Here is a 12,630-nt window from a genome sequence, read left to right as displayed (position 1 = left end):
TAAAGGTAAAGGACCCCTGACAGTTAAGTCCAGTTGCGAACGACTCTGGGGTTGTGGCGCTCATCTCGCTTTACAGGCCAAGGGAGTCAACGTTTGTCTGCAGACAGTTTTTCCAGGTCATGTGGTCAGCATGACTAAGCCACTTCTGGTGAACCAGAGCAGCGCATGGAAACGCTGTTTACCTTCCTGCCGGAGTGGTACCTATTCATCTACTTGCACTTTGACGTGCTTTCGAACTGCTAGGTTGGCAGCTCAGTGGTTTAGCCCAAAGTACCAAATACACAATGCAGAAATAAAAATAAGTTTTATCACACATTTTCAATGGCAGTGTGCTCAGCACAAAATACAAAAAGCATGAATAAACAAACAATAGTCTCATTGTGACGAAAGAAAGCCAACTTCCGTGTCAGTGATGAACTTACAAATAGTGCAAGCGGTGGCAAACATCATAGAGAAAGAGGCATTCCTTACCCTCTGGAAGACTGACAGGGAATGACTCTTTTTAAGATGATGCACTTCTACATTTGTAATCTAAAAATAAAGTATGTGGTCTCCCTCCCCACCTCCCGGTTGAACAAGACTTTTCCCCCTATTGCATGGAAATTCATGCAGAATTGATAGATTAGAAAACTGAAACTCACATAACTCATCAACCAAGGTATATTTAATTGAGTGGCAGCTCTAGGTAAAAGACACTCCTTGGGGCTAGCTCAAGAGCCAGGTGGCATTAATTAATTCAAATTAATTGCGTGATCAGTAATCTGGGATGTTACGCTGGAATTTGCTTGCCTTGGATACAAAGGCAAAATTCCTCTAGTTGCTGTTGGACTGCAACTTCTACCAGCCCCCACCAGCTTGGTCAATGGTCAGGGATGGTGGGAATTCAAGTCCAACAACATCTTGAGGGCAACCATGTTGGCTACCCCTGTCCTAGAGAGTGATCAAACTCAGTGTGTCCATTTTACTTCACTGCATTCCATTCTGGAATGGCTTTTGTGTGTTTTGAAACTGCAGTGATATTTTAAACAGTTTTTTTAAAAAATGTGTTGCAACCCAGACTGGAACCTCACACTGAAGGCATCATACCACTTTCAACAGTCATGACGCACGCCCTCCCCAAAGAATCTGGAGGGCTATTAAAGGTGTTGGGAGTTGCTAAAGGTAAAGGTACCCCTGACCATTAGGTCCAGTCATGGATGACTCTGGGGTTGTAGCGCTCATCTCGCTTTACTGGCCGAGGGAGCTGGCGTACAACTTCCGGGTCATGTGGCCAGCATGACTAAGCCACTTCTGGCAAACCAGAGCAGGGCACAGAAATGCCATTTACCTTCCCGCCAGAGCGGTACCTATTTATCTACTTGCACTTTGACGTGCTTTTGAACTTCTAGGTTGGCAGGCACAGGGACCAAGCAACGGGAGCTCACCCCATCACAGGGATTCGAACCACCAACCTTCTGGTCGGCAAACCCTAGGCTCTGTGGTTTAGACCACAGCGCCACCCACAACCCTTGAGAATTGCTAGGAGACCCCTATTCCCCTTACTCACAGAGCTATCAGTCCCAGAGTGGTTTAAGCAATCAATTCCTCTCCCCTTTGTGTATTGGTGCGTGCATGTGTGCCTGTCATTTGCAGGTTAGGGCAAGGAGAAGGAGACCTTGACCCTTCCTACCCCCACAAATTCTCTCCAGAAGCCTCCCCATGTCTAGAAGGGGCTTTTCTCTGCAACCTCCCAACACTTTGACTTCACCCCCCCCACACACAAAGCACATTCCACCATTTTCTCCCGAGACAGACGACAGCAAAAAGCTTCTTCTGATTTTGGAGGGTGGAATGACACTTGTCTCCCTCCAATCCAATTATTCCTAAATGCTACCCATTCCCACATCGCAAGGGGAAACCCAGAGCTGACACTCCTCCTTTCCCACACAATGTGCTTTTCCAGTGAGTCTGCCAGGGTTTGGATGGTTGGAGGCTGGGTTGGGCAGGTCCTCCTGGCTCCATGCCAACAGTGGCTGTAGATGGTCATCCATGCCCACAAATTATTCCTGTTTGCCAAAGAACGGTCCACTTGGCTGGAACAGGCATAGAAGCCGACATTTCTCGTTAGTGGTGGCTATGCAGCTAGGTATCTCCTGGTTTAGCTATTTCTACTCTGCCCCACCCCCTTAAAGGCTTCTGTAAGAATGGAATGTTATTATTCATTTTAAAGTTCCTGAACACTGAAGCAAATAAAGACCATGACAAACTGAGCATCCCCATTTAGTTTCAAACGCCAAGTAAGCTTTCCGAGAGGAGGCTTAAGGGGCTACAATTAATACTGCTTTATCAACAAGCATTTTGGATGCCAGGTTGTTATCACTCGAAAGCAGAGCCTTCTCTGGGGTAGAATGCCCCACTCACTGTTGTCTGACTCAACTGTTGCCTTCAATAAAGACGTAAAAGCCTTTTGAAATGATTGTTCTGCCATAGCCTATAGGACCTTGGCTTTTAGGGTGCCTTGTGCTCAATATATTTGTGCTTTTCCTTTAACTTTATATTCCTGCATTGCAGGAGGTTGGACTAGATGACCCCTGAAATCCCTTTCCAACTCTCTGATACTTTTCAGGATGGTTTGAAGTCTTTTTTAAAAAATTAAATAATTAAAATGTTGTTATCCTTCCATTCTGTCCACATACGTGAACCCCACTCACCTAGTGGAGGCATGTGGGGGCCCCCCAAAGGAAATACGGCCCTCCGACTGAATCTCCTTTTATATGTGAAATTGTTTCAATATATTTTTTTAATACAGTCATACCTTGGATGTGGAACGCCTTGGTACTCGTACATTTCGGCTCCCGAACAATCAAAACCCAGGAATGAGTGTTCTGGTTTTCAAACGTTCTTTTGGAAGCCAAAGTCCAATGCGGCTTCAGCTATTGTTTCTGGCACACCTGCGCAATCGGGAGCCAATTGGAAGCCGTGCCTTGCTTTCCGAATGTTTCAGAAGTTGAACAGACTTCTGGAACACATTCTGTTCGAAAACCAAGGCATGACTGTATATGAAATTATTTTGTTTTAATCTATGAAACTGTTTTAATTGTTGGTATTTTTATTGATAAATCGCTTCAAGGTGTTGCAAAGGAACATATAAACAATAGGTAAATAAATAAATAAATAAATAAATAAATAAATAAGGTTCACTATCACTGGTCTAGGAGAACCTTCCAGACCAGAGAAGTCCACAGCCTGAAAGCCACCACTGAGAAGTCTCTGACTTGGGCACCAAGTCACTGCTCCTCAAAGCTCGTCCAACACTAAGGGCCAGAGTGAGCAGGTAGGTCCCACATGAGAGGCAACGGCCCTTTAGATACCCTGAGCCCAGACAATATATGCCTTTAAATCGTTGAGGCCAGTACTACGAATTGAGCTATGAAAGGAAACAGGAAGCACCCAAAGACTCAAAAAGGCTCTTATGATATCCTGTAGCAGTCGGGTAAAAACTGGGTCTGTGGTGTACAGACAGAAGCAGGCTCAGCCGACTTCCGCTTTCAGGCCAGCTGGCATGTACCAGCTGACTAGGAGGGGAAATGTAAGCACTCTCTGGCCCAGCAGGTTATTTTCCAATCTTGGTGTTCTAGCAGCACCAAAAGGTATCCTTCTGACTAACATTCCTCCTTTTGTATATCACTGTGTGTTTCTTGTCAATGCCCTTTAAACCTAGTTTGTAAATAACCCATTGCTGGCTCCAGGCTCCAGTCATTGTCACTGGCTCCGGTTCCTCTTCACCATCACTGCTTCTACCTGTTTGTTTGCGGGACAGAAATCCAATGAGCAAGCAGGCGGGGCACCTCCTGCTCCTTCTTCTCACCACCACTGTTCTCTACGACAGAGCAAGAAGCAGGTGACCAAGCAGGTTGAAATGGTGGAGTCATACTTTGGTCGCCTGACGATGGACTACAACTCCCACCATCCACAGCCGGTTTAACCAATGGTCAAGGATTATGGGAGTTGTAGCCCAACATCATATATGAACCCGAAGTTGAAGAACACCAGTGTAGAAGATTAAGTAACATTGCTTTGCATTCTATGTGGGACGACCTTTGGTCTTTTTGTCTGGAAGCTCCAGCTGGTGCAAAACACTCCAGTTAGCCTGTCGATGGGGCAGACTATCGCCAGCATGTTAACTCCAGTTCTCAAACACTTGCAATGGTTCCCCATATACTACCGGGTGAGGTTCCAGGCTCTTGTATTAATTTATGTCATTTAACAACTTGGGTTCAGGATAACACAGGGGCTGCCTGATCACTGAGGTCTTTGGAGGAGTCACTACTAGGGGTCCCCTATGGTTTGGGTGCATGGATGCCAGCAGCCAGTCAACTGCTCATATGAACCCATGAACTGCTCAATGCTGTGACCCCAATTTGATAGCATGACCTTCCACTTGAGGTCAGATGGGACCTTTCCCTGTTGAACTTCAGGTGCCTACTGAATGCATTTCTTTTAGTCCAGCAGGAATTTTAACAGAATTCTGATTTTATAGTTTTAACTCGTTTTTATTTTCACCGTATTCAGTTCCACACACTGATCAAGCATTATTCTAATTAAGCCGTATATGAATTTTTGAAGTAATGAGAAATCCAGGAGGGCCCCATGCATTTCTGGGTTAGTGGAGTCTGTAACCTGAAGCGTCTGTAACCTGAAGCGTCTGTAACCTGAAGCGTCTGTAACCTGAAGTGTCTGTAACCCGAGGTACCACTGTATACCTAGTCTCCTACTTGCAATATACAAGATGCTTCCAGGCATCCAGACCAATGTTTTCATAAATTTGGAGAGACTCGCACCTCTGTTTATTTCAGGCTTCTGATGTGCCACCACACCTTTTGTTGATTATGTGTGGGTTGGCAGCATATCTTGAAGTTGGTTTTTGCTTCTGTATTGCAGTGGAAGAACAACTGTTTGTGGAATTGTTCACAAGCTTAGCGAGACAGAATTAGGCTGGAGGGGGAAAACAGGTGTACCTATATATTTAACATATCCAGAGTAACTTATCATGCCTCATCTCACTGGGCTCCTCAGCCAAATTGAACATCTATCTGTGCAAGGAATTCCCTGCCTGCCCATTTCATTCTGTTTAGTGAACTCTCTCCTAATCTGCCATGAAAACCCATTTTGGGGAGTTCACTGATTCTCCCTATTGTTGTTAGCTTAACTGGTTCTCCTTTGTTTACTACCACTTTGTCTACACAGTCAGCTTTCCCCTTGCTTTTTGTGTACTTTTAAAACAAATGCCAGTTTGAAAAAGAACTAGCTTAGGTAGGCAATGCAGCTTTGGAGCTGGCAGAAGGACAGAGATGAATAAGGGGATTTTTAAAAAACAAAAAAGACCCACACAAAGTTTTATTCCTATTTTCAGATGCTCCCTGTGCTGTGCACTAGAAATAATTTAGCAAAGTATTAATTAAGAAAAGTAAATGCAACTAATTATTTGGATGTCAAATGCCAGTTCTACTAATCTGTTGCCCACTAAGAGGTACAATTAAAAAACAGTTCTTCTGCAATGTTTAATATCCATTCCTCTTCATCCAAATATTCTACCTGCTGTAAGGAGAGAGGCTCTTAACCTCTTACAAAGCAAGAATAACCTGGCTGGAGTAACCTTCAGAGCTTTTCCTATGGTTTGAAGGCTGAACAAACTTTAGAAAGCCGTGCAATGAACTAGCTCTGTAGACCATCTTCGCTTCCCTATCTCTCAGACTTGCACACCCAGCAGGGCTGTTCAAGGGGTTTCCAAGTCCCCATCATGGGTTTCGAAGTCCCCACTTTTAAGCTCTTAGTCAAGAATCTGTTTTTTATGAAGAAAGGCTAGAGCATCAGGGCTGGGGGTGGACAAGAACACAACAGAGGCTTATGAAATTATGAATGCTTGTAGGAGAAAGTGTTCAACTTCTCTATCATGGTAACAAAACTTGGGTCCATCCAGCAAAACAGACTGGGAAGGAAGAAAATGGTTCTTTTTTACAACACAAAGTTGACTTGTATGTCACAGGTGTGAAGCCCTTCGGATGTGACTGGACTCAGCCCCACAGCAACATGGCCAAAGGTCAGAAATGATGGGAGTTGTGGCCCAAGGACCACAGGAGGACCACAGATTCCACATTACTACTGCACACGAGAAATTGAGTGACACTAGCTTAGATAGCGTAGACCTAAAATGGGGAGTTTGGTGCCCTCCAGATGTTGCTGGACTGCAGTTCCCATCATCCCTACATACTGGCCATGCTGGCTGTGAGTCGCAGGTTCCCAGTCTTAGACAAATTTGTGCGCTAAATAGAACATCCACTTTCCCAGGCCTGTTCTCCCCACTGTTCAGGCCATCACCTTCAAAGTCCTCTTTTTTTTTTTTTTTTTTTACAGCTCTGAGAGACACCTGGCTGGCCACTACCGAGGGGAAAATACCAAACTAGGTGGACCTTGCTGCCTTCCAAATGTGGTTGAACTCCCAGTTTCCATTAGCCCCTGCTCACATGCCCAACAGTTAGGAATAATGGGCACTGCTAAAACATAGCAAGTTGCCTAAGTAAGACCATTCATTGCCCATCTTGCTCAGTGGTGTCTACCCATTTCAGACAGGGAGCCTCCCCCAACCCTAACTTGAGATGTTGGGGATTGAACCTTGAATGCAAAGCAGGTGTTCTACGACTGAGCTGTAGTCCACCAACATCTGGAGTGCCACACGACAGCCACCCTTGGTCTAATCCAACTGTTGTGTATCTCAAACGCTGGGCATGTTCTGTTCTGCAAGTTTCCACGTCAATCATTATGGTTGAGATTCAGAAACACAAGCAACTTGTTTTAAGCCCTAAACATCTCAGGCCTCAAACACCTGAAATATTCCCCTTCCTTACAGATCCTCTCAGGTGTTAAGATCAGCAGAGGATGACCCTTTTGGTTGTTCTACCACTTTCTGAAACTTAGGGGGCTGTTCCCTAAGAGAGGGCATTTTCTGTAGTAGCCCCTTAGTTGTAGACCTCTCTCCCCAGAGGTCCACCTGGCACATTCACTGTACAGTTTTCATCACATGCTGAAGACACACCTCTAGACTCTTGGCTTTTTGACACTTGAGATGTGTATTTTTGGGACCCACCTTATTCCTGTGATTGTAAGTTGTTTCAAACTGTTTTTTCACATTGTGTTTTGATTGTGGCAGCCCATCCAGGGACCTTAGATAATGGACGGGTCATAAATTAATAATGATGATGATGGTGGTGGTGGTGGTGGTGATGTAGCTGCCAGTTCTGTACCAAATGGACCCACAGGACTATTTCAAGGCCTAAGAGTAGTTCCAGTTGTGAAGCACTTAACTGTACACTGATGAACCATCTTACATATACACCAAAATATGTGAAACATAACACGCCTTCTATTCATAAGTTCATCCTGAAGCAGTTTTTTTAAAAACAAAACAAAACATTAAAGTGAATTGTGACATTTCATGCTAGCTGACAGACCAAACAATTATTACCTGCAGAGAGTTCTTCCAAACAGTTTCTACTAATAACCCTTATTCCTTGTCCCACTGGTGCTATTTGGGCACAACACAAAAACTTGGGACAACTTCTGCTCTCAAATTTACAGCTCAATCTGACACATGCTTTTTACTCAGAAGCAAGCCAGACCGTGATGTTTATTCCTAGGTGAATGTGCAGAAGATCCTTGATCTGGATGAGCTGAAGTGGACCTGTGTAGCACACTGGGGATATAAGATGAACCAGTTGTAAGTGACACAGAGGAGAATATGGGGGTGTGTGGATTAGCTAAACTGCAGACCCTCAAATGCCCTACAGTCCTTTGATACTGGAGGGCGTGCACCATACTGGCATTTCTCTATGCCAAGTCAGTTGATATAGAGGTAGTTGACAAAACTACCTATTATTTAAGTCAGTGGGGAGGGGAATAATATACATGTGTTTCTACCTCTCTAATGCTTACAGAAACATGAGATGCTGTACATACAGTGTTTTAAGAGGAGGAATACTTAAGAGGAGAAAAGCAGGTCAGTATGGAGGAAGCCTCCTCTAAGTGGCTCACAAAGTGGAGATTAAATCAAGATTTGAAAATATATTTATTCTCAAGCATATTTTTTGAGCACAGGGCGGGGGGCGGGGGAGGTATGAAAGCAGGCACATTCCCACACAGGAGGAACCCAGTCTAGTGGGGCGGGGGCTGCTGGGCTTCAGTCAAGCTCATGGTGGATCTATTGTTCTCCAGTAAGGGAAAGATTTCCTATTCGGCGCTATTTTGGGGGCTTCCCGACCACCCCTCTTCTGAGGATGCCCGAAAGACAGGTTGGGTGCACCGTGATCATTTATCAGAAATTATCCCCTGCTGTTTAAAAAGAAAAAAGAGCAATGATAATAGTGGAAGGTGAATGAGTCCCACAGGAGCGACAGGGCTGCAAAGATAAACGAGGCTACAAAAGGCTGCAGCTCCTGCTCTCGGTTTGGGTACGTTTCAGTCCAACGCAGTTTGAACTGATTTGTCACGCCCACCCATCCCCTGGAGGATTAGCGGGGCCCTTTCCCCGGAGGCTTAGAAGAGCCAAATCTCGCCCTTGCTTGGAAAACTGGTGTGATCTGCAGTCCTCCCCCCCCCCCCCGCCCCGCCAGCTCTTTATGCAGCCCAGGCAGAGCACGCCGCGAGCCACAATAGAGGTTAGGGGAGGGGGGCGGGTCTGCGCCGATGGTTAGGCAGGCCCGCAGCCGCTTCGCCAGCCAAATGCGTTTTGTCTCACCTGATCTTTTATTTATATAATTCAATTACATGTTATTATTCGTGTGTGTGTGTGTGTGCAGAGCGGGGGTGCGGGAGGGACTCATCTGCATCCGTGAGGCCTGGCTGCATCCAGCCACCGGGAGGGGGGCAGAGAGATCATGCGCAACGATGCAGACAGCCCAACCCAGACAAGCATGGCACGGAGCCCCCCATATCCTGCCGTATGTCTCCCAAGCCGCGGGACGTGAGGAGAAGAATAAGCAGGAGCAGCAGGCAGGAGCGATGGACACAAAAGGACCGCGGAGGCGACCGGTCTACTAGTTCAGGCAAGCCGGAGAGAAAGAAGGGGAGAGGAGCTTCGATGGCCAGGGGGGGATCCTCTCCCCAGTATACTTGAGGGAAAGCGCAACGCGGGCGGGATGGGCCCGTTGATTACCCTACCGGGAGCCCGATCCTGCTTACCTCTCCCGCTCAGGGCAGCCAAGGCGACAGCGGCGAGGAGGAGGAGGCGGGGGCGCCAAAGCTTCGCGGGCATTTCGGCGGGGAGGCAGGAGCGCACGGCAAAGGCGCACGGTGCGGAGAAGGAGCTCCCGGGTCGACGTGGCGCAAATGCCCGCTTTCAGGCGGCGGCGGCGGCTTCCTTAGGCAGGCGGTCGGGCGCTCGTTGCAGCCTCCGCGAAAGATAGGCACGAGAGGCGCCGGCAGAAGCAGAGGAGGCGGCGGCGCGGAGAGGAGGAGCGCGCCGGGGACGCGTGGAGAGGAGAGGGGGCGGGACGCGGCGAGGGCAGGGGCGCACGAGTCGCAAAAAGGCAGGTCCTGCGTGGAGAGGGGCGGGGAGGGGAAGAGGGAGAGAGTAGGGAGGGGGAGGCCGGAGTTAAAAGGGTTGGGGGAGAAAGAGAGACAGTCGTAGGAGCCACCCTTGGACCGGTTGGCTGTGGAAGGCGGCGGGCTGAGAGACAGAGAAAGAGAGAGAGCGCTCTTCCACCTCTAAGCTGCGGAAAGAGCCGGCGGTGTTTGGTTGCCGGCGGCTTGACCCTGAGGGACCCGACAGCCGCGAAAAAGGGCGTCTCCGGTCACCCGCCTTCGCTCCCACCCGGCAAACCTGATGCGGGGCGGGGGGGGGGGGAGGATCAAAGCCGGAGAGCCACTGTTTCCAGGGTGCGGGTGGGTGGGTGGATTGCTGGCCAGGGTTCTTCCTCAGCAAACCCCCACTATCTCACTGATAATTTCTAACGTTGTATTTCGCCCAAGACAGCCAGATTCATTTCTCCCGAGTCCCTGAAGCTGGACAACTGTTTTCTATGTGACAAAGATCTGAGATTTCTGACAAGTAGCCTGTTACTGCAGTGAAACAGATGCGCGTCCTTGTTGAGTTCCATCAATGAACCTTGTCTTCTTCTTCCCCTTCTTCTTCAAAAACATGTAAATACAGTACTGGAGAAATGTCACAAGGGAGAGGCCAGAGGAATAAAGACCTCAGGGCTGCCTGTCGCTGTCTGATAATGGCAATGATAACAGTGGATAAAACCAAAAATAAAACAAAAGGACCACCCTTAGAAAAGGGTCATAAGAAGAGGGCTAGGGAGAAATTTGACTCAGTCCGCATTTTAAGCCGAACCTACTTAATCTTCCCTTTCCAAGACAATGCACCAGCTGAAATACAGCCACCCTTTCAAGATTCCTCCTTCTGCAAATAGGGCAGTGTAGCCAAGTAGTGTAAAAATGCATATAAACCTGGAAATAGCATTCAAAAATGCATTATGTGAGGGTACACTAGGCAAAAATTAGGCAAAATTGCATACAGAAATGTGGTATTAGGATGAATTCACACTAATAGGCAGGTGAATTTTTCATTAGGACTTTAAAAAAATCACAAACTGGTGAGAAGGTGTAAAGAACTGAAGGGTGGACAGGAAAATCAAAATGGTCAGATCCACCCATCCAGCAAGTGGACAACAAAGGGGCTCTGCAACAAAATATTGCAGAGTGGTGTGCTGCTGTTCACTATTTCAGTCACCCTCTTCCAGGATACCCCTTCCCTCTCTCCTCTAGTTTTCCATGCACCTTCCCAACCTACATTCAGCTTTTCTTTAAAAAATAATAATAACAAAATTCTGCAAATCTTGGAGTTTTGCCTTCTTATTTCTCAGAGGGAGTGATGAGTGGAGCCTTTTTTGGGACCAGTGAGGCCACAGGTGCTGAGTTGCGCCCAGCCCAGCTTTTGGGGGGGGGGGACCTGATATCACACATGCGATGCACATTGCGTGCGTGATGACTGTCGCATTTGGGAGAGGCTGACCAGGCATCCTCCTGATGCAACACTTGTGTGCCAAGCTGCACTGGTCTGCAGGGCGTTTCCCAATGCTGCACAGCCCAGGGCAACATAGCACCAGGCCTCCTCTGCCCCCTCACAATTGGGGGGCTGAGCCCTGTCCCAGTGGACATGGGGAGGGGCTGTAGAGGCCTCAGCCCCGTAGAGTTGGTACACCTGAATGAGGTGTCTATCTTTTATTTATTACCACATTTATATCACACCATTCCACCAAGAAACTCAAGGTGGCATGCATGGTTCCCCCCTCCCAACGCCTCCCTGTTTTACCCCTGTAATAACTCTGTGAGGTAAAGGTAAAGGACCCCTGGGCAGTTAAGTCCAGTCAAAGGCTACTATGGGGTTGTGGCGCTCATCTCACTTTCAGGCTGAGGGAGCCGGAGTTTGTCCACAGACAGCTTTCCGGGTCGTGTGGCCAGCAGGACTAAATCACTTCTAGCACAACGGAACACTGTGGTAGAAACCAGAGCAGCACACAGAAATGCTGTTTACCTTCCTGCCGCAGTGGTACCTATTTATTTACTTGCACTGGCGTGCTTTCAAACTGCTAAATTGGCAGGAGCTGGGACAGAGCAACAGGAGTTCATCGTGGGGATTCAAACTGCCGACCTTCTGATCAGCAAGCCCAAGAGGCTCAGTGGTTCAGACCACAGTGCCACCTGCATCCTAACTCTGTGAGACAGAGATGGTTGCTGGCACAAGGCCATCCAATTTATTTTAACCCTGGTCCTAGCCTAGCAATTTAATCACTGCGCCACACTGGTTCTTGCCATATGGAGTTAGGTAGCATTCCATAAGTGAACTTTTAGTGGAAAGTAACAAAAATGCAGATTACAACATAAACCACATATTAGGTTGGGCCACTGCCCATGAGTGAGTAATTAATAGAACACAACGATTCAAATGATATTGACATGCATTCAGTGCTGAGGAAATCCATGAGAAATGCCTGTTTAACCTTTCAGATAATGGCAACCATGAGTTCTCATGGCAGAACAAAATATGTTGCATTAATAGCATCTTGGATAATCTTAGAATCTTTCTAGCATTTCTTACAGGTTTGTAAGATAAGTTTACCAGAGGAAATCAAACTCATTTCAGAGTTTCATTGATAGCTTTCAGTTCCATGGTAGCAGGGGTTTTTCCATAAAAATGCAGAATTTAAATCTGAATTCTGCACTTTTACTTTTTCTTTTACCCAAGAGACAAATACTTTAGGGTGTCTAGACTCCTGGATAAATGGGGCTGGCTATAATATATATTTGGTCTCAGCAGAAGGAAATGGATTAGGGGGTTTCTGGCATAGATAGATTGCTAGACATATAGCATAGAGGGGATATCTACAAACAGGAGAAAAAACAAACATTTTCATACCCTCTGCAAACAGTTACATATATTTTAAGTGTCCAGCCCCTTAACAGCAAAGCATCATAAAAATTAAATAGACAAAGTTTTTCTCACCACTAGGATAAGAATTACTTTGCCTTCTAAATTTCAGGGGGAGGAAAAGAATAGGTGACAGGCAGCCCAATCCTGCACCATTCAGAAAT

At 46.9% G+C, this 12,630-nt stretch overlaps 1 protein-coding gene across 3 annotated transcripts in view; it reads right to left on the bottom strand.

The window, feature by feature from the left end:
- CD99L2 (CD99 molecule like 2) overlaps nucleotides 1-9,830 on the bottom strand; it is a 68,758-nt gene extending 58,928 nt beyond the window's left edge. Inside the window, exon 1 of one of the 3 annotated variants that reach the window (XM_083723109.1) lies at nucleotides 9,214-9,830. In XM_083723109.1, the coding sequence (XP_083579235.1) occupies nucleotides 9,214-9,286 (73 nt within the window). In that variant the 5' untranslated portion in view covers nucleotides 9,287-9,830. The remainder of the gene's footprint in view (nucleotides 1-9,213) is intronic. The other 2 variants (XM_083723107.1, XM_083723108.1) reach the window with 2 other exon arrangements.
- Nucleotides 9,831-12,630: the final 2,800 nt, after the last annotated feature.

Source organism: Podarcis gaigeae (genome assembly GCF_964106915.1).
Source record: "Podarcis gaigeae genome assembly, chromosome: Z".
Classification (NCBI taxonomy): Eukaryota; Metazoa; Chordata; class Lepidosauria; order Squamata; family Lacertidae; genus Podarcis; species Podarcis gaigeae.
The sequence above is the reverse complement of the archived record's forward strand: the minus strand, read 5'-3'. Positions and strand labels throughout refer to the sequence as shown.